The sequence below is a fragment of the Synchiropus splendidus genome, chromosome 18 (assembly GCF_027744825.2).
Source record: "Synchiropus splendidus isolate RoL2022-P1 chromosome 18, RoL_Sspl_1.0, whole genome shotgun sequence".
Classification (NCBI taxonomy): Eukaryota; Metazoa; Chordata; class Actinopteri; order Syngnathiformes; family Callionymidae; genus Synchiropus; species Synchiropus splendidus.
Window position 1 is genome coordinate 2,651,388 of NC_071351.1, and position 27,010 is coordinate 2,678,397.

Consider the following 27,010-nt stretch of genomic DNA (forward strand, 5'->3'; position numbering starts at 1 on the left):
CATATAATGACGCTAATGAGGAATATGCCGCATGAAAAGAGCAGGAGGAGATGTGTTCAAGGAGCAATAAATAGGGCAGGATGTTGGAGGATGCGTGTGCAGTCTTTGGAGTTGTACTCTGAAAAAGAGCTGAGAGCATTTTTTTACATGTCGCCGTCGGTTCTGTGGACAGCTTTTATGGGCTGAAGTTGTCGGCACAGCCAGGGTGGAAAGGGGTTTTGGTGGTCTCATCTCATCTTCTCTGATCGGAGATTGTTTGCCCCTGAAACTGAGAGGCTCTGGATGAATGACAGGATAAAAATTAGCCCCTATAAACCCGAGATCATGGTTCTCGTGCGATTTCAGGCGGAATGTTCTCCTCCAGGTGAAGGGGTTCAAGTATTTTGGGGTCTACTTAAGGGAGAAGAAGTAAACGTTTCGCTCCCCCCCAACTCTCCGCCGCCTCTGATAAAATCTGCATAACATTGTATCCTTGTAAACATTAAAGAAAAGAAATAAAGAAAGTAATATCGATCCACTCACAACAACTTTATGAACATTGTTGTCTGTAACATAAAAGACTTAAAGTGCCTGAAATTTGCGTGGATGTGCAATGACACTTTATTCTAGTACTGCAAAAAAGTATGTTTCCCAAGGTCACATGCGCTCCACTATTGAGAGGGGAGAGAGGGATTGCATCAGGTCAGTGTGGCGTTTTACAAGGCCATCTATGGTGAGACTCTCGTTGAGAACAGGGTGACGAGCTCAGTCATCCAGGTGAGACTCGAAGTAGAGCCACTGCTCCGCCACATAAAGAGAAACCAACTGATGTGGCCCCTTTTTAGGACACCTCTCTGGTAGTCCTACTGTATTCCCCAGAGAATGGAGGAAGTTTCTAGCAAGAAAGAAGCCTGGGGGTCTTTTGCACTGGCTGCTGCCCCTGCGACCCTGAAAGAACGACAAAAGCCTGACTGATAAAAGGTAGTATTTAACTCAGTCGGGGGAAAGTGCTGCACGTAATCTCATGAGTGGGGATTTCCCACGTCAAGTGTCTCGTGGGGAAGCAAACAGACTGAGTTATTATCATCCGAATGTTCTCCGTGTTAATGTGGGATTGACTTTCACCTGCCTGACAACAGGCAACAGTCCCCCGGGGGACCGACACAGACTCCGGCAGCGGGATGATGCAAACACCCGGAAAGAACACAACACAGATAAAAGAACGCCACAAAGATATCGAAACAGATGAGTGGAGGAGAGAAGCGAGAGTATAAATGTAACTCTCGATCATCCTTGTACATGACTGAAACTGAAGTCGGACCTCAAAGGAACGGCAAATGTAAAAGCTGAAACAAAAATTGTATTTACTGACCAATTTCACAACAATATTTGTGAAGTCATACAACAGGAGTGAGTCTCGTTTGGCAACAAGCAAGGCTGGTTATTTCCCTGTAAGAAGTTACTGACAGAGTTCGGATAACCCTAGTTGACTCATGAGGAACCTAAATGCAGATCAAAGCAGCATTGGTGGAGGATCAAAGACAGCAAAATCAAACGTGAAAGCATAAATTTAAAGTCGTAATTGTGATTCAGTACATGCTCTAACAAGAATTTTGGACAGCTTTTGAGCGAATACATCTTGTGCAAACATCCATTTCATTTTTGCAACATAGATGCAGCTGTCAAAACAGAAAATACAAGCACTAATATGAGCGATATGCCTGAGAGAAAGAGGTCTGAGACCTTACATTTTTCACATGACAGACAACATTAAATTGTGACAAGCAAGAAGAAAAAGTTAGCAAAAGCAACCAGAACGCACAAACACTTGTGCATGTCCACGTGAGTTTCCCAGCAGGTACAACTGATGTAAACGAAAAACATGACATGATCGACTCATTTAATACATTTCTATTCACACACACACGCACACGCACACGCACAGAGGTGCAGACAGACTTCATTGATTTTCATTGTTCCATCCATCCATCTTCCTGACAGCCTCTCTCCCGCCTCTGTCTGTCTCCACTCCCTCACGTATGTGTTTATATTTGTATATCTGCCGCGTCCAGCTTGTTTTCTGGAGATATTTTTACCCGCACGATGGTCCATTTGATTGACAGGTTGGCTGTGTGGGTCGAATGGGAATAAACTTGTGGATCATTCCCACATCTGGGACGTCGGATTATCAGCCTTACACGGGTCAAAAGTTGTGTTGAATCGTGAAAGAAAACTAATGGTGAAATACCATACACATTCATAGACAGCATATTCAAACCAAATCATTCCATCTGTCGCCACTTACACATCTGTTTTCAACCCATCAGAGGACGGATTAAGAATCATTACAGAGTATTTTAGCTCACGGGTAAGTTGATGGCAGGCCAGAGTGGAAGGCTTGTAGTGGAAACTGCCCTAAAATATAGTACGATAATTCATGCTTCTGCACTGAACAGCTTGGTTTCTCCACTTTCAATGATTGTTGTACTAGCGTTCTCCATCACTGAAGCAGCGGTAAGAACTTTGGTGAATGTTTTCATCTCGGTCTCGAGCACAAATACACAAAACATTCGCTTCAAACCTTCCGTCAAGCCTTCAGCTAACTGTTCTTATTGATCTTTGCTCCTCACCCCTGCGTTTTTCTGACTTTTTATTCATCATCCCATTTGATCTTCTGCTTTATATTCTGGCTGCTTCTAATTCTCAATCTCCTGTCTGGTTTCTCTGTTTATACCATCCATCTTTCCCTGGTCTGCGTCGTCTTGATCGCTTTCCTAACCTCTCCTTTTTGGAGTTTCCTCCATTTCCTCCTGCCGCCCCCCCTCCCTTCCCCTCTCATCAGTGAGCAGACGGACGGATTTGATGAGGAAAATGTAAATGTCAGGCCGTGTTTCTGCCGGGGAGATGAGCTTCAAAGTGAACATGACAATACTGGCTTTAATAAAGCCTCCGGTCAGAATCAAAGGGGTCTCCCAAGACTCCTGTCAGCCAGAGAGGAGTTGCTCCGCTCACGTGCGCATCATCCGGCGGCTCATGACTGTGATGGACTGGATTGTTTGACCGAATAAAGCCACTCAAGGACCCAATATATCCAATTCTTTCAGCATTTACATCAAGCCTTGGCTGTCTACTCTGCTATTTCCACGCAATATCACACACACGCGCACCGTTCTGAAGAATATTAAAAGCATAAGCTTCAACTTCCTCATTTCCCTCATGCTCTGCTGGATTCCAGGCCTCTTCTAAGTTGATAGACGGCCCTCCGACTGAATCACCGTGACATTTTAGCCATTTGTCACAGGCTATTTTAGGTCACTCTGGAGTGTGTCGATGGTCATCTTGGCCCAGAAAGAAAGTCCAGGGATCGAGCCAAGTTTCTGAAGCACATGACATATTTTGGACCTCTATGCAACCACAGCCAGCCTTTATATCAGCGCAAGTTATTCGTTAAATGATGGGTCTTATTCTGCATTTGAACTCAAGCTATGTTTGGTTGAAGCGGTCACGTGGTGGTGGTGGGCTTGATATATTTGCCGTTCCCATTTTGCTGACCAAGCAAGCGATTACCAGCAGGCAAAGACACTTTTGAGAGCAGTTCACCGTGCGCCCAATCGGAAGAACATGCACATTCCTTACTGAGCGACCAACACTGAAGGAGAAAGTGCTTTTGTCTCTCTCAGACCTCATCATCAAAGTGAAGGTCCGGGGTTCAGAGTCCGGCCGTTCTGTTATTACATGCGGCCAAATGTCAAGAGGCTCAAAATGAAAAGCACAAAAGCAACAAAGTGTTCTTTGTTGTCATCCCTACACCACTGCTTTTACAAAGCCAATCTTCAAAGGACATTTCGGGGTTACGGATGTCAGAAAATCTGGGCCAATTTACAGCAAGATGCCAAAGCAAACACTTGGTCTACGGTTTGTCTTTGTAAAAGGCAGTGCCTGCGGTGATGGAATTAATCTGATATGACACTAAACAGGGAGATGAATATGCTAAATTTAGCCACCAAGAAGCAACAACAAAGAATTCAAAGTGGTGTGTGATGTGGATTTCATGGCTGCTGGTTACAGAACTAAACATGGAGTTTTGAATTTCGGCTTCTTTTCTGGTGATTTCTGAGTTTCTTTCTTGACATAAATGTCAGGTTTTTGATTTTTATTGACTGATTTCTTTTCATTTCAACTCAACTCAATTGTGTTTTGCATGTCAGACCTCCAATGGCGATGGAACTGTCAGCTCCACATTTTAAAAATAAGCTTTTTAGTTGCCAGGCAACAGATGCCCCTCACATAATTAATAGTTCGCCACTGCCAGGGATTTTCTACACTGAACTGCAGACACCCAATTATAAGAAAAAAAAAACCATCACAGTGGATAATGAAACAGTCAAATATTTATTAGGAGCACTGGAGAATTACATTTTATTAGCGGGAAGATTTGGCAATGTAAGCAAGGACTGCAACTCTCAAGAAGTGGCGCTTCAGCTGGGCTTTACTTCTCAGTGATATTTGGTCATCTAGCCTGTTTGTGCACACATTTCAAATGCACTTGCACTTCAAACATTCATTGGACTGTAGAGATTAAAAGTATAAGTAAGTATAAGTAATCTTCTTTAATAGAATTCTGAACCGTACGTTGTCATCTTTAGTTTGTAATTCTTCTTTAACAAGGTGCATGTATATCATTTACATTATTTACACACAGATTACACTATTAATATCAAGTATTTCACCTTTTTTGTTAAATATTATTTTTGTCGTCAAAAGTTACCCAGTTTTGTTTCATTCTTTTTTATTATTTCATGTTGACAAGCCTTATTTGACCCTCGCTCTCTATTTGATCACTCTTATCTGACGGAATATCAGGAGTGCCAAAACTCTGGCATAAGTATGGGGATAAATCAGGAAAGATAATCGAAATGATGTGGAAGTATAATAAGAAAAATGTTTTTATGAATTTATTATTTATATTCCTGACCTCTATTGGGTGGCACGGGGGCCTTGGCCTGACCGTATGTGGCCCTCGTGAGGTCAGAGCAAAACTACAAAATAGATTCTAGATTCTAAATGGATCTTTGAGTTTTCCCTCATTGTTATACTGCAATGTTAAATCAAAACAGATTGTTTTAATGAGTGATACTTAATCATTTGAATTGCATTGCTTTCCCTCAAAATGAAAAAAAAAACCTCATAATAAAGTGTTCAAATAACTTTAGAGTAAATCTATCTAGAAAGAATCAAATCAAAAGTCTGAGAAAAAGTCAGCCAAATCAGAATCAAATTTGAAGCATATAATGTATAAATGAGTAAGAAGTCATTTTATCCTAGTTTTTTTCAATACGATACAAAATGTGAGTTAAATTAAATAGCTGTGTTTTGGCTTGGTGGCCAGTCACAACAGTCGCTGTACATATTGTGGGCCCAAAAGAAATGGACCCCTGGTTTAAAGGATTTTTGCTGAAGATCCAGGAAGAAGATTAAGATGGACAAACAACAAGGAGGAGGTGAATCTTGGTCTCGACTGTAGTGAGCAGAAGCTGAGCTCCAAACAAAACATCGAGTTGAGCAGACCATGGAACGGATGAGAGGGTCGATCAGTCATCAACCAGCTTCCACACAAAGGTCAGTGAAGAAGGTAGCAAAATGGAAGATAAGCACCGGGGCAGCGAAGAGCTGGAAGCTTGTTCATTTCAACTCCAGCGTAGACGAGTGAGACAGCGAAACAGAGAGAACTGGTTGGCTTTTGGTCACTTCGAGAGGCGAGTGATGGAGTCAATCGTGGCGATACAAGCTACAATGTAAAGGCATGTTTGTACTGCATCTCATTTTATCCTGTAAGATGGTAATACAAAAAATAGAAATATTAAATTGATGTCGAAAAATGGCTGCTGGCCAGAAGTATGGTTCCATTTTCAATCCAGAAAACCTGCAATGTAATTACAGTTCACAGTGCGAGCCCCCCTGAACAGCTTGTAGCAGTGCGATAACAGAACAAGAGGAATCAATTCCTGACGTTTTCTGTCGTCCAGACTATTGTGTGAGAGGAGGAATGTGGCTATTGGTTTGTCTATAAGTCTGCATGTGTGTGCCACAAATATGCTTATACAGCAAACAGCCCAGGGTGGAGACAGGGAAGAGCGTTCCATCGGGAGTTATTGTTGTCGCCAACGGCAACCCTCCCTCTGTGAGAGTGTTTCTCTGTATTGCTGAAAATCTGTGGATGAATCGAGACTATATCCACAGTGCCGCCCAGGAGGCTGTCGTGTTAAGTGCACATCATGAAAGAATTTGGGGAGGTGAAAATATATTCCGCCATTCTTAGATCAGGATCCTCAGGTCGACACGTTGGTCGTGACCGAACTGAAGGATTTCATCTTATTTATAAGAGGAGACCTGGGTGGGGCATCATGAGGTCACAGGGAAAGTGCGCCTTCTGTTTTGAAGTGGTTCAATCTTACTAACATAAGCGCTCACGACAGGTTGAAAAGAAAATTATAGCAACAAGGTCCGTCATTTTGGCTGATGCTGTGCCGGCGATAAAAGCCACATCTCGCCGCCGCCTACAACACGGAATGTAATGAACAAATGGTATCGTATTTAGGGCAGTTAATCATTAGACGTGTCAGCTCAGAAGACTAGAACTTGTGACCATGACCTCTGGGCTGCTGTCACCCTGGATTCCAGAGCGCGGCCACGGGATTGGAGAGCGCTCTGCTATCTTCATGTGAGAGTTCAGTAGCAAAAGAAGCAGGCTCATCATGAGCCGCAGCACTGCGACCCAACACTTTTGGGTTTGTTATTCGCTGAACAAAGGATTATGGGACATTTGGACATAGTACTGTTTTGCCTCAATCTGTCTAGCTCATTGCTTTTGTTCCAGCACCATTTAGTATTTCATTTCTTCCCCCACTTCTTTCCCTTTTCCGTCGGTGTTCTCCTTCCTGCATCCTCGCCTGACCTCCCTTGCACAATAGGGCACTTCCCACAGTCAAACAAAGAGGCAATTCCAGTCATCTACGGAGCAAATCTCACACAGCGGCCACGTGAAACGATAGAACATCAATAAGAGGAGTCCCGTAGAGGTCCACAATAAGTTGTGAAAAGTGCCAGAGGAAGAATCTCACAGCGTGTAGCTTATTGAGCTCCTGAATTATCAGCTGACAGATAATTCTACAGTTGGTGAAGACAAATGTGTCACAGGCAGCCATTGGGATCGTCTTGAGGACAGTATAATGGTGAAGAGCCACAGTTAGTGGGGGGTAATTTGACAGTCACTCAGTCAAATGAGGCCAAAACTAGAGAGGGTGCAGTGCAGACTGGGGAGAGCCCTTGAGGCATTAGTAGGAAAGAAAGATGAGTCGAATGACAGACCCGAGAACCAAGCCTTGTGGAAGATTCTTCATACGGACTGACTGCGGTTGGACAAGTCCCACAGATCGGTCGTAACGGACTGAAACAGGATGTGTCAGCGCCAAGGCATCCACCAGAAGCCTCCACATTTCTCCACCAAGAAGTGGCATCTCGACCCACTGCTGTAGTGACGCGGTGCCAAGGTGAGTGTCTTGAATAGCAGCAGTCCATTTCAGTCCATTTTGAGTCCATTGTAGAACAGTGGGGCTGCTTTATCGCCCTGCTCACAAACCAACAATGCCATTCCTCGCCCGTCATGCGAGGACCTAATCGGGCTGGACTCAGCTGTCGCCACCACTTTAATTGCTCAGCGTATGAAAGGGATGCTTGAAAAGACCTTTGTTTGCTTCGCGAACCAACAGCAGCAACACGTTCTGTCAAAAGAAACTTTGATGCCGCCATTATTCAAAGCAGTTGACAAAGTTGACGCAGGAAAGCAGCAGGTGTTTGATGTCGACTACAAACAGATGGAATTATTCCAAAAATGACAGAACTGGAGTGACTTTTTCTGCTGAACACCAATGTATGTCAGAGAACAGAACGATATAGATCCTGGACTGTGGGCTTTTATACTTGACAGTGCAAACAAAATGTTTTTTTTCTTTTTCAAAAAGTGACTCATCACTGGCAAACTCTCTAAACAATGGAGGAACACATCCACAACGTAAATCTCTCCACACGAGATCCGTCGCCAACGTTTCTAGCAACAGGTGCCACCACCCCTCACACAGAGGACGTCACTCTCAGCTCTGACAGCGCATCATTGTGTTTGAGTTCAGGATTCACTGATACTGAGCAGCAACTACAGGGAGCTGTTAGATGAACAGCTCCAGGCTGAAAACTTTCACTTTCTCAGCCAGAGCGCAAACTTCCATCACTTCGCCCTGCTGTTCGCTGGCTCAGGCTACGACAGCAGTCTTTATTAAAGCAACCAAAGAGAGCGTCTGCGGTATTGAACAGATCTTCCTGTTGGCTCTGCCGTATTTACAACCGCAGATGTATCTGAGTAGGTTTCGACGTAATCCAGCGCCAGCATGTGACTGATCCTGACAGGCGAACAGACCTGTGGCAACAATCCCATACAGAAGACTGTCATCAATCACGTCGCAGAAACTCGGCAGCCGTTGACCAGAGCGCAGCGATAGTGGTAGAGTAATTCAATCAGACCATTTCAAATAAGAATTAGTTTGACATTCATTTGTTGTGATGACACACTTGCTTCACTGCATCACGTCACCGCAGCATCTCCCCCTCACTCATTCAAGTCAAACCAAAGATCCTGACCCAGGCGAACATTGTTTGGTTGGGGCTCCATGTTTAGTGCTGACAATACACTCACATGTCAAGTGTTTGACCAGCACTGTGGAGGGCAGTAACACAGCCCATGGCAAAACACCAGGAAGTACAAGCCTCTGATTCAGCCCTTCCAACATGATACTCCAGGGAAAGGTCAACCTAGAGCTTGCCCCTTGTGCCCCAAACAAGCGACCTCTCACACATTCACGCCTTCACGTCTACAGCATTCAGCAAGGGCACATCACAGCATTATATGTGTCATGTATGTGAAGCCTTATAAAGTGGTCGTGTTGCTCTCAATGCATTTCCAGCCGCGGTATCTGACTCCCAACATTTGTGACCATCTTGAATGAATCCCCTCCACCGCTCACCTCAGCCACATTGTCCTTTGAATTTCCATGAGATAAAATACATAGAGGGACAAGTCAAAGAGAGGTTAAGCCCTCACTTAAGGGATATTCTTCTTTTTTTCTTGCTGTTTCACTGCTTCCTTCTTTTCTCCCTACAGGCTTTGATGACACATTGTTTTTGAAGGATTTAGTTCGGCGGGAAAAAAAAAAAAATCACCGCTCACCTTTGTGCATTCTTTCTTCTGCATTCCTAGCCACTGATGATTATTTCTTTTCATGTGGCCACACAAAGTGCGAACACAGCCACACATGGATTTTACCGTCCTCTAACTGAGGCTGGCCCTGACCGGAGGAGGCTTGAGAGTTTGGTTTCTAACCGTCCACTGCGGCTGGTGTTTTGGAGACAGCGTGCAGAAAGTAAACAAGAAAAGTTGAGAAGGATGAAGAATGGAGATTGACATGTCGTCGGAGAGAAAAACAACAACAACAACGCAGAGTAGAAATGTCAAATTTGACGTGATTGTCTGCATGTCAGGATTTTCAATCTTTGTTTGACAGGCTGTGAGCACTCTTTGTTTGACAGCAGAGACAAGAGGAAGGAGACAGTTTAAAAGAGCGCAGAGAAAGACCTCTGTATTTGTCTTCTGCTCGGATTAAACGTTTGCTCATCTGTGATTGGAGATGTTTTAAATGGGATTACAGTTTTCATATTTGACATGTTGTAATGCAGCACGGCACAATATCTAAAACAAAAAGCTGAATTATTTACTCAGGGTTACCGCTACATGTCAACGATGAAATGGACTTGAAATGAGAGTCTTCAGAATAATGACCTCACATGATCGAAACAGAGAAAAACAAAGTGGAAACATCCAAACAAGGAACGCATCATGAAGGAGGACATGTTTATGACGTTTCTTTCGGCCTGTTTTTAAACTCGCTCGCGGAACTCAAGTTGCATTTGATTGGGGAGAACTTTATTTCTCATGACAATAAACTCGCATTTTTATAGACACAAAACAAAGTCATGCAAATTGCGATCAAGCTACTCTCATTCCGTTGTCGAGAAGTTCTCATTTATATTGAAGATTTAGCAGTTAAATGCCGAACAACATACATAAACTAAGCAAATATGAATCGGGCGTAAAAGCATTTTACATTTACATAGACATTTACATACATCTGTTGCCGCGAATATATATAATTTTTTGTGGTTTCCAATATTAAAAATAAAAATATATTAATTACAAATAATAATAAATACTTATTATTATTGGAAGAAAACGTTCCCATATATAAAACATATTTAAATGGCGTTTCTTATTAAGTCACTGGACCACAGTCAGGTTCGAGCTGCTGGCTGCACTTCCTGAAGGGCGAGCAACAGACTGCATTTTAACAAACAACCACTTCCTTGACAATGAACAACAACTCAGCAATACTCTTGCTGTGGTAAACATATTGCAAAAAAGTGAACATCGGGGCGAAAAGACAAATTTCGTCATCTAGGACTCCAGTGTGCTGCAGCTTCCAATGTCCACGCACGGCATGTAGCATCTCTGTAAACAACTTGAAGAGGCACTTTTCTTCAGGGAGTGGCAAGTGAAACGCTCCTCGACTGTCAAAAAACTTCCAGAGTACTGCCCCAAGACGAAGAGACGGCTATCCACTTGGTAAAAGCCCCACGTTCTGTCAGATCCAAGGCAAGAAAAAAATACAGCCATGACAAAGCGAAAAGGGCTGAGATCATGTCTGAATAATTGGTCACCACCTTCCTTTACTCACTGCTCCACAACACAATAAACATCCGCACAATAATTCACACCGCCTCCCAAAAAACAGCAGCAGATTCAAGTAACGAAATGGAAAATAAATCAATACTTGAGCATCTTGTGGGCGTTCCATGCTCCAGACAGAAAAGTCTGGTTCTGCATTGTTCCTGAGCCGCACTGCTGCGAGACACACAGCAATGTAAAACAGCGAACCACTTTAGTGGGCAAAGGACGTTTAATATGAATGACTTGAGAGAATATGTGTCAAGTCGGAAAAACCCCAGCTAGAAAGAGCGAGAGAGAGAAACTTTGTAACTTTGGTCACACACTGCTTGGTTTGAAGCCAGAATTCTGAGGGCTAATAAAGAAAAGACTGCTTTATTATTTACACTGCGGAGCCCAAAACCGTTGTCCATCGTTCCTTCCTGTCCTTTCTACTCGGGCTGACTGCGAGCACGGAGGCCAGCGGAACCAGCCTGGAACACAACAACAGATTAGAGCGGCGGCTTTGAACTGTGGCTAAGTAAGTGATCGATTGATCGGGCCTGTTCCCCTCTGAGCTTAATTTCTCACTGGGACAGAAGAGACCTGATCCTTCTTGACCATAAATCACCACTACAACACAAAGAGGAAGCTTTCTCTTGACTGCAGGCCGAAATAAGTGCACTTGTTTACCATGTGTTTACTGTCTTTACACTGTTTGGACCTTCTTCTCATTCGTCCCTCAGACCCCAGACACTGACCTCTGGCATTTTAGCTGCCAAAAAGAGGGCACTGTCAACATGCATCGAAATGCCATTTTCCCATAAACAAGTGGGCAGATAAAATCATTGATCGTTTTGAAGGAACCGTCTTAATACCAGAGGCCGTGTGCATCCATCATTCAGCCTGCTGCAGTCTCTCCATGCCAAGAGTAATCATTCTCCTCGCAGTGGAATATCATTAAAATGGGGAAAAAAAAAGGTCTGTTCATTAATTGTACGCCATTTGATGGTGGCGATGATGCAAACGGAGGTTCTGTCATGTAATGACAACAGAGTGAGCAGGCTTGTGAAGAAGGTGGATGCGTCTCTGTCACTGAGGCGGCGCTGTCCTGTTCGCCTTTTAAGACATGAAGTTGACAGAGGGAAATCACAAGTTGTGGCGGGATTAATGAATGTCATCTCAAAGTTTTCATGTATTTGGGCTTGGTCCCGAGTGTCAGGTGACGTCTGGCTTTGTTTTCCACCGTCTTTGTTTCAACTACTTTATCAAATCTTGGCCGGATTGATTGTTTGGGCCTCAGTTTCTGATTCTTTTTTGGTCACTTCCTGTCTTGTTTAGGTCACCTTTGCAAGGGTCTGACGTTGAATGGTCCATGGAACGACATGGAACTGTATGGAATCTACAAGCACATGATGTTCATCCTAACCGGCGACTTATTTAGCAACCTCCTCGCCAATGTTGTGGAGATGAATTTCACAGAGCCGTGAGCATCTCCATAAAGTAAATCAAAAAAAGCTTCTTTCTTTTATGATGTAGCTGTCTTGGTGCTTAAGTGTGCAGAAAAGCCTAAAGCGCTGGGTAAGAAAAATGATTTCTCTGGCTGCCAGGCCTGCATGTGTGTAGATTCCTGTGCCCCCTTTTCCCCATGCCTCAATTTCAGTTCCTCTGTGTTATATTTAAATGTCTCTTCTTCAGGATTTAGAATATTCAGAGCTGGGATCAAAGCCTGACGCCACTGGGACTCGGAAACAGCAGTATAAAACAGTTGTAACGCAAAATGAGATCTCCAACTGTTCCACCGAGGCTGCCTTCTCTGTTAATGGTATGAAAGTGTCATATCCAAGTCCCATTCAAACTGCACTTTCAACGCCACAGATGTAACATCAGGGTGGCCTCACATCAGACCCCTCTAACATGCCTCCTCGCGGCTGACACACTTCAAGATCAACCGGGATATGACGGAGGACACCAGGCGCTTTTTCTTTGAGCGCGCAAATGTTGAGACTTCAGCACGGAAATGTTCCGATCGATGTCGGAGCAGCCGTGAACCAGCCGCCATTGAATCAACTGTAATTAACTGCGTGCGGATCGATGAGTGCAGCAATCTATTCTGCATGATGCTCGATGCCCATCTCCTTCTTGAGGTCAATGCCTCTTACAGACCCAGATCAGATATTGTGGCCACAACAGCACGGAGGTCATCTCAGGACCAATGGATTCTCAGCTAAGCGCTGTCATAAGATCACATTGAAATGTAGGTTCAGTTGGAAATATAGATGCTTTCATCCTGTAAGTTAGTGGTAGGATGTTGCTGTGTTTATATTTATCACCCGCTAGCGAATCAGAATCAGTAAATTCAAAAGAGCAAAAGTATCAGGAAGTCACCTCATAGTAGTGGCAGGGGGTTCTCACAGAAGGAGTGTTGAAGGATTAGAGGTAGCAACAGTAGTAAGAGTTTTTTGGGGTTTTTTTTTTAAATATGCCTTGACCTAAATCTCAGATGTGAGTGAACGGCGACTGAGCGTAACAAAAAACACTCCAGCTGCTGGAAAAGACTGCGAGCATCACGAGCACCAGAGGAGAACCTTCCATCAAGCGAGTGCTCCCTGGGTCATCGTCTTCGAAATGTGACCTCTCTTTGGAGGGCTCTCGAACTGACACACACACAATCTTCGAGAGGAAAATTCAGACGGACAGATCAGAGCGCGGAGTTCAGCCGGTTCAGAGGGAGAAAACCGTCGCTATACGACCGTTCTGTTTCGCTTTGAAGGCGTAGTTCACACACTCCAGAGGAACGTGTCAGGATGGGTTTGCGTGAACAGGAGGAAGAAAGAGGAAGAAATATCAGCGTGCGCGCGTGTGTGTGTGTGTGTTCACCTGCAGGCCGTGCGATAATAACATGCATCAGTGAAGTGCACACATGACAAAACAATAAGGCCCGAGTCCACGTTCTGTCCTAGATAATCTATCTATCCATCTATCTATCTGGGATGTGACAGAGGTGGAGAATGTAGCTGAGTTACTGCTGTGGTAGACACCTCAGCAGCACCTATACTCACACTAGTCTAGCAGAACTTTAGTGGTGCCTGCGAAGGAAGTAGAAAATTGCAGATTAAAACTGCATTATTGGTAGTATTATCAGTGAAAGAAGTAGGAGTTGATCGAGTCCAGGGTTCTCCCCAGCACTTAGGGGTCACCTACCCCCTGCTCCGGCATGGGTCAGGCACCCTCTATGCTGGGAAAAATCCCTGAAGTAGTTTGATGAAAGGGATTTGAAACTGTCCTCGGAGTCGTATTTACTTTCACCCACTGCAACCTCCTTCACACCATTTGTAAATATTTCTTAAAGCAGGTAAATGGCTCTGTATATCTTCACAGCGAATCCAGGAATCCTCGTTCAACAGAATACGATTGTAATAGCAGTTCAAGTTGATCCCTGAGAGGAATCTGGGTCATCCGATTTGCTCATAGAAAGCAGCGAGGCTCTTGAGTGCCCGGCAGGGGAAGAGCTTTTTTAACACTGGTCTGGAGTCGAGGCTCGCTGTCAGTGGTAATGAATTTATTTTCTTCTTTCCATTTCTACGTCTTCTTACTAATTTATCGTAGCGACCGCGTGTCCAGCTGAGCGGGGAAGAGTGCATTACGGTTGGAGTTGCTTCTTGGGGAGTTCATAAAATATTGCCAATACTGCTGAGCAGAGAAAAACTATTACTTTTTTCCAGTCAAGTTTTGACTCTAATTATTTCTCTGTTTACTTCCACTGAGGAAAAAAAAAAATTGAGATTGATTTTTTTTTTTTCTGTCAACCCAGAATATTGCTTGGAGTCAATGATTAATAACTTGTAGGAACACAACTACGAGTGTGTGGGTGGACGGAGCAAGCAAAGGAACGGTGTGTTTCAAGCCTTTTGTTTGTTTGTGTTGACAATTTTATGTTATTACAGTTTGCAGTTTTGGTTTAGAGATGTATAAAATGATTGACAATTTACCAAATTTACCGTCTCAGCGGACTTGTGCAGGCGGCACAAGCAATCGCTTCTGGTTGGTTAATTCTTTTTTAGAAACCTTCCTCCCTGTTTAATAAACCAGCCTTTGGCTTGAGGTGCTTTTACACCGCTGTGCCTCATTTCAACAAGCAAGAGGTGGCAGGCTGCACACAAAGTGCAGGACGGACCAGAAGAGGATGAAACCAGACAGACACATTGTGCGCTCTTCGGAACTTTAAAAACAAGGAGGATTCTGGGGTAAAGTGTTTCTTCATGTGACATACAACACTGGATGTTATTTACGCTGCTAGCATCAGCTACATGCTGCGTCATTTATATATATATTTGACTCAAGTCCTTGTGTGATTTGGGTTTGAAAATTTCTCTTGAATATCAACTTCAAGAATTCACTTTGTTGAATGTGTTTCTCAGGTCATCGATTTTCGGAGGCCTGTTTATGCTCAATGTTACATTACGCTGCAGATACGGGCGGAGCCTTATGTCCATGCTCTGTGTTCATTTTGTCCGTATTTCTGCACCGGCCAAACTGCAATATCACCGGAAACCATGGGAGGCAGTGTTGCTTTTACTACCCGATACGCATACGCAGTCCGAATGACAAGGGAAGAAGACATAACAATGGCAGAATTTGTCCGTCCTCCAGCTGCGATATATTGAAGATGCCTTCAATTTCGTCTTTTGTGCAAGAGGTACATTCTCCCAGGGTCACCATGTTTGTTTTGGAGTTTGTTGTTGTCATGAACCCCCTGATCCCCCCTATTGGTGAGCAGCAATATCAACATAAAGAATGCATTTGCTCCATCTTTGATGTCTCTTTTTGGTTTTTTAAGGAGGCGCTATGCCACCACAGACCACCCATCTGTCAATCCAGTTGTATGCCTCTTGGATCGTATGTATACGTCATGCCCAAGAGGGGACAAGAGCCATCGCAAGGATTCACAGCCGGCACCACCGCGACATCACCACCACACCTCCGCTCACGCCGCAGCTCAACAACTAAAAGTGAGTCGTGCAGACACGCAGGAACACTGGAAGATCGCTTGCCAGCGCAAACGTGAGATCCCTTCACACATCCACCAGTGATTGACAGCTCCCTCAAGGGCTGAAGAGGAATATTCAGCGCGGTGTGACGGACAGACACCAAGATGGAGAGCGAGACGGCTCATCAGAGAGGAGCACGAGCAGCAGCCTGTGCATCATCAAAACATTTCTCCAGGCAGGGTTTTATTCATAATCAATAACTCCATTGAATATTACATCGGCCTGTGCATATTTACAGTCCAGGGATGTTCAATTGTTAAATAGTGTTGTTCCAAATTCACTCTGCTGCTGGCCACAACCTGGGAGGGGAGCGACACGTGTTGACAAGGCTTCAGTGCTGGAGCCGCAGAGGAATACCATGGTGGCGCTATAGTGCTGCAGGAGCACAAATACGACTCTTACTTTAACTTACTTTAACACTGACGCGAACGTACATGGGGCAGATTGTCATGAGTTAACTATGATGGGAGAAAATGCCGCCTCATCATATTTCCTCATGTTAAACGGAAGCCCAATTCATGAGCAGTGTAGGATCTTCACTGAAGCGGCAGTTTAAACTGAGCGTACATCTTGGTACATCATGACAGTACAGTAAATGAATGTTTGCCTCTAATGAGTGTCTCATTGTCTTGTGTTTTTCCACTCACTCTTGGGTCAGGACCTGGATCCTGAAGCATCCTTTTGCAAATCTGTGATGGTTACCAACTATGGAGAAGTTCTTGAAAAGAAAAAATAATAATAAAGTGATGTCAGTAAAAACTGTTCATAAAAGCACCTGAAGCAGTTTTGAAAATGAATTAGAACATTTTATGGCGATACTTTCATTTACACTTGACGTTTATCTTCCTAGGAGTTTTAATCAAATATATTATTTTTATTTTATGATGTTTAGGCATGGTTTTATGATATTTATTTTGTTCAGAATTGTATTCAGCTTTTCCAATTTTCTCAACAGTTTGCATCAAGTGTAGTTTTTTTTTCTTTTTTTCTTTAGCAAAATTCGATGGAACATGACTTGCACCAGTCATGCTGCGGGTTGTACTTTTCAATGACAAATAAATATCTTGCGATGATAACTTGGTTTCATGTTTTTGTGTAAGTAGATTAAATATGGTTATTCACAAATAAAATCGAGAGTAATGAATCAGTTCTATTACTTGAATGGGCCCCGGGCCCGTTTGTTCTGGGAAAGGCGGGCCCCGAGATCAAAAAGGTTAAGAACCCCCGATTTAATGTATGGAAGAAATATCATTGGTAGCAATGCGTGTCAGGGGACAGCAGGAGGCACTAGTGTTCCAGAACGGCACTCAGACTTAGCAAGAAAGAGACCTCACACTAAATATAAATCAATCTACAACAAACTGAGAAGCTAAATACTTTTTAAAATTGAAAATCCTTTTATTAACTTGCACTCTACTTCTTTTTAAATTTTAGTTTTCTGCCTTCAACTGGCCTACTCTGATTTACACTGTGTTGTTCCAGGGGCGAACAATGATGAAACCCAATAAAGGGCTCTGGATGAGGTAGTTCTAGATTAGATTTGTTCTTAATGAAAGAATAGAATTCTGTTTATTCAATGTATGATGTCAAAGGAACGTCCCAGCCATCCGCACTTACAGGATCGACTCTGATATAGATGCAGGTTCAGATGTCTTGCCTTAAAAAAAAAAAATCACAGACAAAAGGGAAGCCAGTATTTCACAGCTGAAAATGTGAAGACGTTCCCACGGAGTTGTTTCTGGTACAAATATCAGCGTCGGTATGTTTGTGTTCGCCGCTCACCGGGAGAAAAACTCTGACGACAAACACAATTAGACTGGAAGCAGCGATTCTCTAATGAAGTCATTTCTAGCAGGTAGAATTAGTCCCGCTGTCTCTCAAAGACGCTTCCACGTTCGTTTGTTTATCCGCAGTGGGGTTTTTGTGTTTCTCGACAAAAGGGTGGTGTTGAGTGGAGTAAGAGCAGAGACGGTACGAACGCAAAAAAGGAATTGACAATTCAGTCTGGATCAGGTGTCTGACACGCCGTCCTGCCATCTGAGAGGGGAGGAAGCTGCCGCGTGTCTATTGTGGTAGATCGGAAAGTTTCGCTCCAAATCCGTTTTATTTTCACTTGACTGAAAGTGACAAGCTTAAAATAACTTTCAATAATGCAAATTCTGCTTAGTTTCTCTTTAAATATAGACGATATCTTTTCCTTTTTGTTGAAATATGACATGTCATTTGATGCACAATTATAAAGAAAACAAAAAAAAATTAGCGTAAATCAAATCAAATACAGATTTATATCAAATGTAATCTAAAAGAAGACTAAATTAAGTTAAGAAAACAAAGTTTCATTGGTTATAAAAACTCAAATTAATTCCATGTATAAAATGTTCTTTTTCGACGTCACCCAACACACAGTTTCCTTCCTGTTCTCGTTCGGCTCTCTCTTCTCAAGGCCACGACCGTTTCAATATTTCACATGTCTACATTGATTATTAACACGTCTCGGCACCGAATGAACGCAACGTACAGGAAGTACATCTCTGTCGGCCATTATTCATCCACAGGATGGTCAAGTGCTTTGATCTTTAGGAGTCCCTGCCTATGTGAACGCGACACTTGCTTGACACATGTCCACAGACACACTCTAAATGATTTCAATTATTGAGCGAAAGTCGCTGGGCCAGTGAACCACTCGGGCTGATTATTAGCTGCAGCGGAACTGACATGGCTAACAACCGGACCACCTATAGCTGACTGACCATTTGGAACCAATTCAACGGCTCTTTCTGGGATTGATTGATCTGGTCTGGCACCGGCGAGGTGGCCTTTAAACCGTGATTCTCGCTGACCACTGCACACCGAGCAGGACTCCATAAATCCTGAGAAATGAACCAGCTCTGGTACTATTTAAAAGAAGGGGAACAACTGAAGTGATGTGATGAAAATAAAGCTGATGAACGCTTCCTGGCGCAGCGTGAGGCGAAGGCTACTGTCCAGCTGGGCAGTGCTGCGGCTGCAGAAAAACACCCATCACCTATTAAAGGGCTTTTTTCTCTTCTATAGAAATTCAATTGCTTAACTTGGACCCCATAAAATGAACCAGAGATGGACCTTTTAAGAGGAATATTGATTTAAACGCTAAACGCAGCCAGCAATACTGTTTAAATGAGCCAATATAAATAGACAAAAGTCACCCCAGGTCGTCCTTAAAACAATTAAAACATTTATTCATTATTAAATATTCACATGCCATTCTGTTTTTACTAAGCCCAAATGCCCAAAGAGCAGTTAAAATAGTCTGAGACAGTTCAACAACTAGCAGGCATGAAGATCCAGAGTGACTGTTGTCTATATTCGGGAATAAACATAACTGTACTTTATTTATTTTACGGCCTGCACTATTCCCTTAAAGTTATTGCCGCCGTTTCCCAGTGGGAGTCAAAAGATATGAGGTTTCTCTAAATTGCTTCTCTTGAAGTTTTCATCTTCCAAACGCGTTCCCTTCACATGCATCAATAACCGCATGTGACAGTCGCAGGCGGAGCCTCGCTGACGTGACTTGCACGTTTATTTTTAGGCAAATCCAAGCAAGAAGTGGATGCAGCTAATGAAGTTTAAAATTGGAATCCGACTCCCACCGCAGTCCCAATGAGCCTTGCACGGCTCTCCTGTTAGCAACTATCACATTAAAACCAACTCGCTCCCGTTCTACAGCCTCAGCATCTTATTGTTGTTCATTACTGCTGTGTCGTGACAGACTTGGGCATCATGATCAGGTTTGGAATCTTGCACGTGCTCATTCGGAAATAAATGGAAAAGTCTTTTTATGATGATGAGTCCAACGCAAGGAAAGTTGGGATTAAACGTCTTCCTGGCGTTAGAATATGCCCTGTAATCCTGGCTGCAGTGCTGGGAAATATGGACGACAAGACTCATCATTTTCCTACGCAACACAAATGTGCGTGCGTTCCAACCTGGTGTGTTAGTTTTACCAAAGGATGTGAGGAGAAATAAAAATGACCACCTACAGTGCATCATCTTTACCGCTCAACATGAGGGTATCCAGTGCAAACACACCTGCAGTCAACCGTTATTCTTTATCAGCTCATCACTCTTGTGAGCTAACATTATTCTGCGTTCCAGTTACCTTGGAAGTGGGAAGTCCAAGCTGAGAATGATGTAACAGTTCAGTGTGTTACCAAAGGAAGACACAGAACAGTGTTGCACCACGCATCGACCAGGACCCTTAGCACAGTCTAAAATGGAACTACAATGACATGACAGTCACATTTCGACTTCGAATGTGTTGAACAATACTACTGTATGTATTCCACCTGACATGATCTCGGGGTGGTGAGAATTCTCTGACCATCCGACTGGGAAATCCAAAGCCGACTGATGTCATCTTGGAGGTGGAGCTGGGAACATCCCAGTTCTGAGGACAACTGGAACGCAGCACTAGACACAATTCCCGTCCGGGACGAATGTCTGGGTGTTTTTAGCGGCAGAAGTTTGCTTTACCGCCATGTTATTGTAGCTTGTGAGAGTTTTAATGACATTTCTAACCCTATGCGAATTGGCCAAATCAACCATTTCACCAACGACGCCATGCTTGTTAAGTTGCAGGAGCAGCACACACTGTGACTGTGTCTGTTATATTTGCATCAAACATTTTTTTGGTATTAATGCTGGTATTAATTCATTCAAATAAAAACATTAGTCCCAGCCCAAATGAATATAGATCCATTTATGACACAGCACGAATTCTATACCATTAAAATAAGGCACAACGGCACCTCAAGGAACCTCATGATGCCTGAAAGTATCAGCAACGCACCTCTGCTGCCGCAAGACTGGGCTCTGACCTCTCGGTGTCAGACAAGAACATGTCCCTTCATGGAGCCAACCCCACACTGGAACAAGCCGAATGAAAACACTTTCAATAATGCAACAACCAGGAAACTTTTCTGTCAGGTGCTGCCGGCTATAATGAAAAAAAAAGGAAAGAAGAGGCAACTCTTTCTGTTGGTTTTTCTCTGTTTCTACAAAGTGCTCCTGTGATGTCTTCTCTGTTTGTAGATTAAGGCGGCGTGACTCAAGTCGACTCGCTGTTCCTTAATTATCGGAGACATTTTTATAACAATTGTTGCTTCCACTTCAGTGCTATGTTTGTTTCACTGAGTTGTTTTCCCTCTCCGTTGCCTGCAGACGCGCAGTGAAAAACGATTTAAATATCTGTATAAATAAGTCACTTTAATCAGGACTTAAACATCCTAAAATCCAGCTTGTTCAGACAAAGCTACCGGCCTCTCACCTTGCTTCAGTCCACATTTACACGCTTCTTATCTCATAAGTGACGAAATGCTGTGTCAGTTCAAACACAGGTGTGTGCGTAAGCATTTAATCTTCTAAACATGGATGAGATTATGAATGTATGCCAAGAAGCTGCACACAGAGTCGCTCCTAAGTGCATTGTTTTGTTGATAATCCTATTAGCAGCCTCTCATTTCTATTTGTTTTTGAAAAGAAACACAATGGCGACTGCTTTGTCTAGAAGTGTTGAGACAGGTTACAAGTCATGGAAAATATGGGACTGTTATAAGAAAGAAAATAAAGAACGATTCAGGTGGACGCTCCAAAAACTACCTACAGTTTCCCTCTTTGATCCAACACGCCCTGACGCAAGGCCAAAAAACTAATCCTGATCGAGTCTTATTCTACTGAAAAAAACAAGGAACACCAAGACTCAACTGCACAAGTCTGACATTGTGTGATAAGCCCTCCTTATGCAATGTTGTATTCTGAACTATTTCAAAAGGCTGACATCCCTATTGTTATAATTTTTGTAAGTATTTTTTTTATTCTTTTTTTTGGTCTTATGTGTTTTTTGATTGTTTCTTTGTTCTCTCTGTATTTCTGTTGGTATGGTCTGCTTTCTAAGAATGATGACAGCATGAATACATTTATTTTAATCTTTGGAAAACAAAATCTAAAACTCTCAAACATTTTTTGGGTTATGAAATGTTGAGGTTTGGTCAGCATTGTTTTTCGGTCAAAGGAGGGAGGTGGCAAACTTAATCACAGCCAGGGCCAATACAAACTGTCCTAGACCTATTTCATATTCTTGTTCTCTGTTGATATAAGTTTCATAGTCAAATGTGGTCTACTGGACAGCTGATAGGGGCAACAATCGGGAGTGGGAATTATCATGAATATGTATATCCTGTATACCAGAGTTAAGAGGTTGAATAAGGGGCTGGGAACCTGAGACAAGGTTCCATCACTCGCTGCAACAAGCTCAGTGATCTTCACTCCCCATGATGTTCTGCAGCCGAGTCAACAATTGTCGTTGGTTACGAAAATATTGCGATGGACAAGCCTCACACTCACAAGATTGAGCCTTGTCACATCAGACCGATAAAATTACAGGCATTTAATGTGCTAAAATCCACTGTTTTCATCCAGATGTGTACCAACTTCCGAGCTGCTCAGCTGAGAGGCTGTGGAGGCGGAGCCATGTTGTAGTGATCAACCACAGTCATTGGTTGATGGAATTAAGTTTGCTGTTGAGAGTGATGGGACCAATGCTGGTGATTTCCAGTAACATTGTTTGACGGTTGAACTCGAACTTTCGGCACCACTGGACCTGTATTTTGTACCCCTGTCCTCCCATCAGGGTACACTGACAATTCTAAGCCAGGTGAGGGCACTATTCACAAGTCAGTCTAGCACTCAATGTCCTCAGACGGCTTCAATCCCCACACAGAGCGAGCAACTTCTTCAACAGGACCTGGTAAGACACATTCTCCACATCGATGGAACATATGCAGACCAGATGGCCATACTCCCCTGCTACTGGGGAGTAGCTGTGATCAAGAGTAGTTATTGTAAATGATGCTGTAAAACTTTCATGTTCAGCATTTTGTCGACAGAGCGGAACACTTAAGTGGTTGAATCGTGACAAACCGTGGAAGTCATCTAACCAGGAGGGCTTGGGGTGCGGGTAGAAAAACGAAGGATGCTGTCGAACGCATGATAATAGCAGGACAAAGGGAAGGAAAGCCATGGTTGCAGGCCAGGCAGGGAAACAAAAAGGTATTTGGTCGTAAATGAGTCTAAATAAGAGCAGCCCGACCATCTGAGCGGAGAATAAGAGCCAGACGGTGGAAGCACCGGTTAGTTATTGTCTTTATTTCAGTCAACGTGAGCCAGTAGTTTGGAATCCCAACCCCACCTCGGGGAACCATAGAGCGTAACGGAATCAAATAAATCATAATTATTATGATCTCCTCCCAGAACAAAGCTGACACGCTGCTCTGTCCTATAAGAAAGCTGCTCTCTGGATACAATAGAATGCTGCTGGAAAAGAGGCTCACGCATGCCGGGGACACATGGGCGCTTAAAGGACACAAAAAAAACATTCTTCACTCACACACACACACAGACAGACACACACACCCAAAAGGTCCTACCTCCAGACTTGTCCCAGCTGCAGGATGTGTAGCACGCTCTGAAAGACCCACATGCATATGGTGCAGCACCTCCGCGGACCCCCGACTCTGCCGGACGCGGCCGGCGGGGTGGAGGACGTGTAAACCTGGGTAGCATTGGCAGCGTTGGCCGCGGTCGCGTTCGCCCCGCGCTGGTCGCTGTCCTTGGTGCTCACCGCGGTGTCTCCCGTGGCCGCCGGTCCGCTTGCCGCGCCTGCCTCCGCCGCGCCGCTCCCGCTCTCGCTCGCCGCTCCGTCCGCGCCGCTCAGCTCCGTGTAGTCGTAGACGAACCACCGGAAGCTGAGCACCTGAACCACCGCGGAGGGCACCACCACGAAGACCAGCGTCAAGCCGAACCACCAGTAGTTCTTTCTCAGGTAGTAGTCGGCGGCCAGCCACAGGTCGGTGGCGCCGTCGGAGAAGAAGACGAGCAGGGCGCACAGGACCCAGCAGCAGTCCAGCAGGGTGTACGGCTTCCCGCCGGCGCTGGAGCACCGGGACCGGCCGACGGGGTTCCCCGACTCCGACAGGCTCCTGGGCGTGTTGTCATCCTCCACAGCCACAGCTGCTCCGTCCGACTTAGCGGCCATGTTGGTTAGGATAGGAGAGCAAGACAGAGAAAGAGGTGGGGGAACAGGAAGGGGAGGGAGGGAGGGAGGGAGATTACATCATAACTAGCCTCATCATCAGCCAATTCATCGCGAGGCATCTTTACTAACAGGCTTTTAACACCGCGACACCGGAGCCATGGTCCCCCCGCGCGCAAACACGCGCGCTTCCGCAAACAATCTCCACCTGCGGCCGGTTGTGTTGGTCGTTTGTACCTCAGTGACCTGCAGTCCGCAGCACACGGACTTCTGTCTTGCTGGAGGATCCCCCGCAACGATACCACTTTCACCTCGTAAAACAAACGTATTTGAACGTGTTGAACAAAAATGAGTCTTTTCGCCAGTTCAGCAAAATGCTTGCCTGGTACTTTAGTTTCTAACACGGCTGACTGTCTTGAAGTGGTCCCGACTTCACGTCTTGAGCATTCTTTATATGTTTTATTTAGAAAATAATCAAACATTTGTTGCTTTCATCATTCAAGGAGCATTTTATTTTGTCTTTTTTTATTACTAAATAAACAGTAAAAAAAAAGTGGTGGAGTTTAAGTGTCTCGGGGTCTTGTTCTCGAGTGAGGGAAAAGGGGAGCATGAGATTGATAGACGGGTCGGTGCAGCGGCCGCAGTGATGCGGTCGCTGTACCGTCACGGTGAAGAGGGAGCCGAGTCACAAGACGAAGCTCTGGATTTACCCATCGATCTACGTTCCCACCCTCACCTATGGTCACCAGCTTTGGGTCATGACCGAAAGGGTGAGATCGTGGATACAAGCGGCTGAGATGAGTTTCCTCCGCAGTGTGGCTGGGCGCACCCTTAGAGATAGGGTGAGGAGTTCGGTCATCCGGGAGGAGCTCGGGGTGGAGCCGCTGCTCCTCCACATCGAGAGGAACCAGCTGAGGTGGCTCGGGCATCTGATCCGGATGCCCCCTGGACGCCTCCCTGGGGAGGTGTTCCGGGCATGTCCTACAGGGGGGAGACCCCGGGGAAGACCCAGGACTCACTGGAGAGATGATGTCTCCGGTCTGGCCTGGGAACGCCTCGGGATCCCCCGGGAAGAGCTGGAGGAGGTTTGTGCGGATCGGGAAGTTTGGGCTTCCTTGCTCCGAATGCTGCCTCTGCGACCCGACTAAGCAGCAGAAGAAGGTAAATAGACATGGCTGCTACAGTGCTGAGGATAGTCATATACTTATCAGTGTAAAATATAAATAAATAAAAGTTTGTGTCGCTCATTATTATATATTAATAATGTTTAAGATCCAATTTTCTGAAGAACTCTGAGGTTTTGGGAGTGAAAAATGTTGCTCGTGGTGGCTGTAGTGAAGTGTTTTTTGTTTTTTGTTTTTTACGCAAAACACTGGTCCAAATTTATCAGCAATAATTCCCTGTAGTGATCATGAAAATATTGTGATTGTCGTTGCTTACTTGAGCTAAAATGCATGAAAAAAAACTTCCATGGGGCGACCATGCATCACTCCATCTATGAAGCACGTGAACTGTCCGTGACTGGGACCGTCCCAAAATCGCAGCAGTTGTCCTGAATCTTTGATACACCAGAGCTGAGTTTGGATTAAAACATATCAAAAATTCAGTGATCATCATGAAGCCAGGGAGGAGAACCAACACTCCAACACTTCATTTGAAATAAAACAGCCCCTTAAAATGAACTGAGGTACATCCTTTTTCTGCCTTTATAATTTTGAAGCTATAATCCCGAGTCTCTTCCCAGCTCCTGTTAACTAGGCAGGACCTCCAGCTGCTGCCTCATGTTTGCCTCCACATGTGTTCAAACAATCGCAGCTCCAGGAAAACACTGCGCACAAAGTCCTGTGATTCCCCCAGATTAACAAATTGGGTTTCCTATCTTCCACAGCAGACATTTCGGATCACTCCTGGCTCTGATAATCTCCTTCACTCTCAGTTCACAAACACAGCGAGCGATTGGTTCACGGAGGCCAGTGAAGCATGGAGCACTAATTCACCAAAGAGTTTTACGGCCTGTTCTGCTCTGACTTTATAGGATCTTTTCAATTAGCCTGCTGACTGCTGTAAACAGGCCGGGCCTTGTGTGTTTTGTCAGTTTTATGCATCGCTGCCTTGTTACAATTAGATAAATGCACTGTTCTTTCAACAGAGGAACACTGTCTGAAGAAGAAGATGAGCTCCAGCCTTGAAGAAGATGAGCCGGTCTCAGGGCAGTAATGTGCATTTTTGTCTTTTGAAAGGATGAATTGATACAGAGGAGTCTGTCAGGGTTAGACTCAAAGTCATCTGTCCTGGTGGCACTGCACTCTCCTCTTCCTGCTTTTTTTTAACTTGCATGAATGCATTTTTAACCAATATCAATTTTACAGCTGTCGCTTGTTGATGATGTCATGCCGCATGGTTTGTAGTTGTCAGTCATAGCATACTTGTTTTCGTGTTTCTGGTCTAGGCTGAATGGATTAATTCCACTCATCCTCTCACCATGGAGAAAGAAGAACGTCGCGATGTGAGTTTCGGCATCCCTGAGTTTACTACATACAAGGGCTCACTTGACCCCAAGATGAACTGCAGAAGAGAGGTAGATGCATGAAGACGTGGGGCTGAATCCGACCCAGCGCTTCACACAGTTGTGACCTGCTGGAGCTGCAAATGGACTGAAATAAGAGTCCATTGCAATGTTCCGAGCAAAGCACCACAGGTTCACTTCCTAATAGCCCAGTGTAAAACATGAGCTGCGGCCACCCCTCACCTAATGCTGTGCTGCTTTAAGGATGAAGAGAAGAAAAATTTGCCAAGAGAAGTTTTCATTTCCAGCTAAAGTAAGCCATCCGCGGCGCTAAGTTCTCCTCATTATCACAGCGCCTTGATCGATTGCCAAAGCAAACACTCGCCACACAGAGGCGGTTCCCTTCCCTCTCCTTCACCTGAACTCCCAGCGTCTGCTCACCAGTTGCACGTTCCCAAACAAACACGGGTCATTATGAGTTTGAGCGTTGTGGGATCTCATTAAAGGTCTCAGATCGGTGCGGCTGCGCTACACTTTGGTGAATCCACAGACTCCAGCTTCAGTGGGACTTCCAGAACATCTGCGCCGCCAGGAAATGT

General features: G+C 44.4%; 1 protein-coding gene across 1 annotated transcript in view; it reads right to left on the reverse strand.

The window, feature by feature from the left end:
• The window catches only part of xkr7b (XK, Kell blood group complex subunit-related family, member 7b), a 42,183-nt gene extending 18,264 nt beyond the window's left edge, over nt 1-23,919 (reverse strand). The window contains exon 1 of the mRNA XM_053848834.1: nt 23,301-23,919. Within this exon, the coding sequence (XP_053704809.1) occupies nt 23,301-23,908 (608 nt within the window). The 5' untranslated portion in view covers nt 23,909-23,919. The remainder of the gene's footprint in view (nt 1-23,300) is intronic.
• Nucleotides 23,920-27,010: the final 3,091 nt, after the last annotated feature.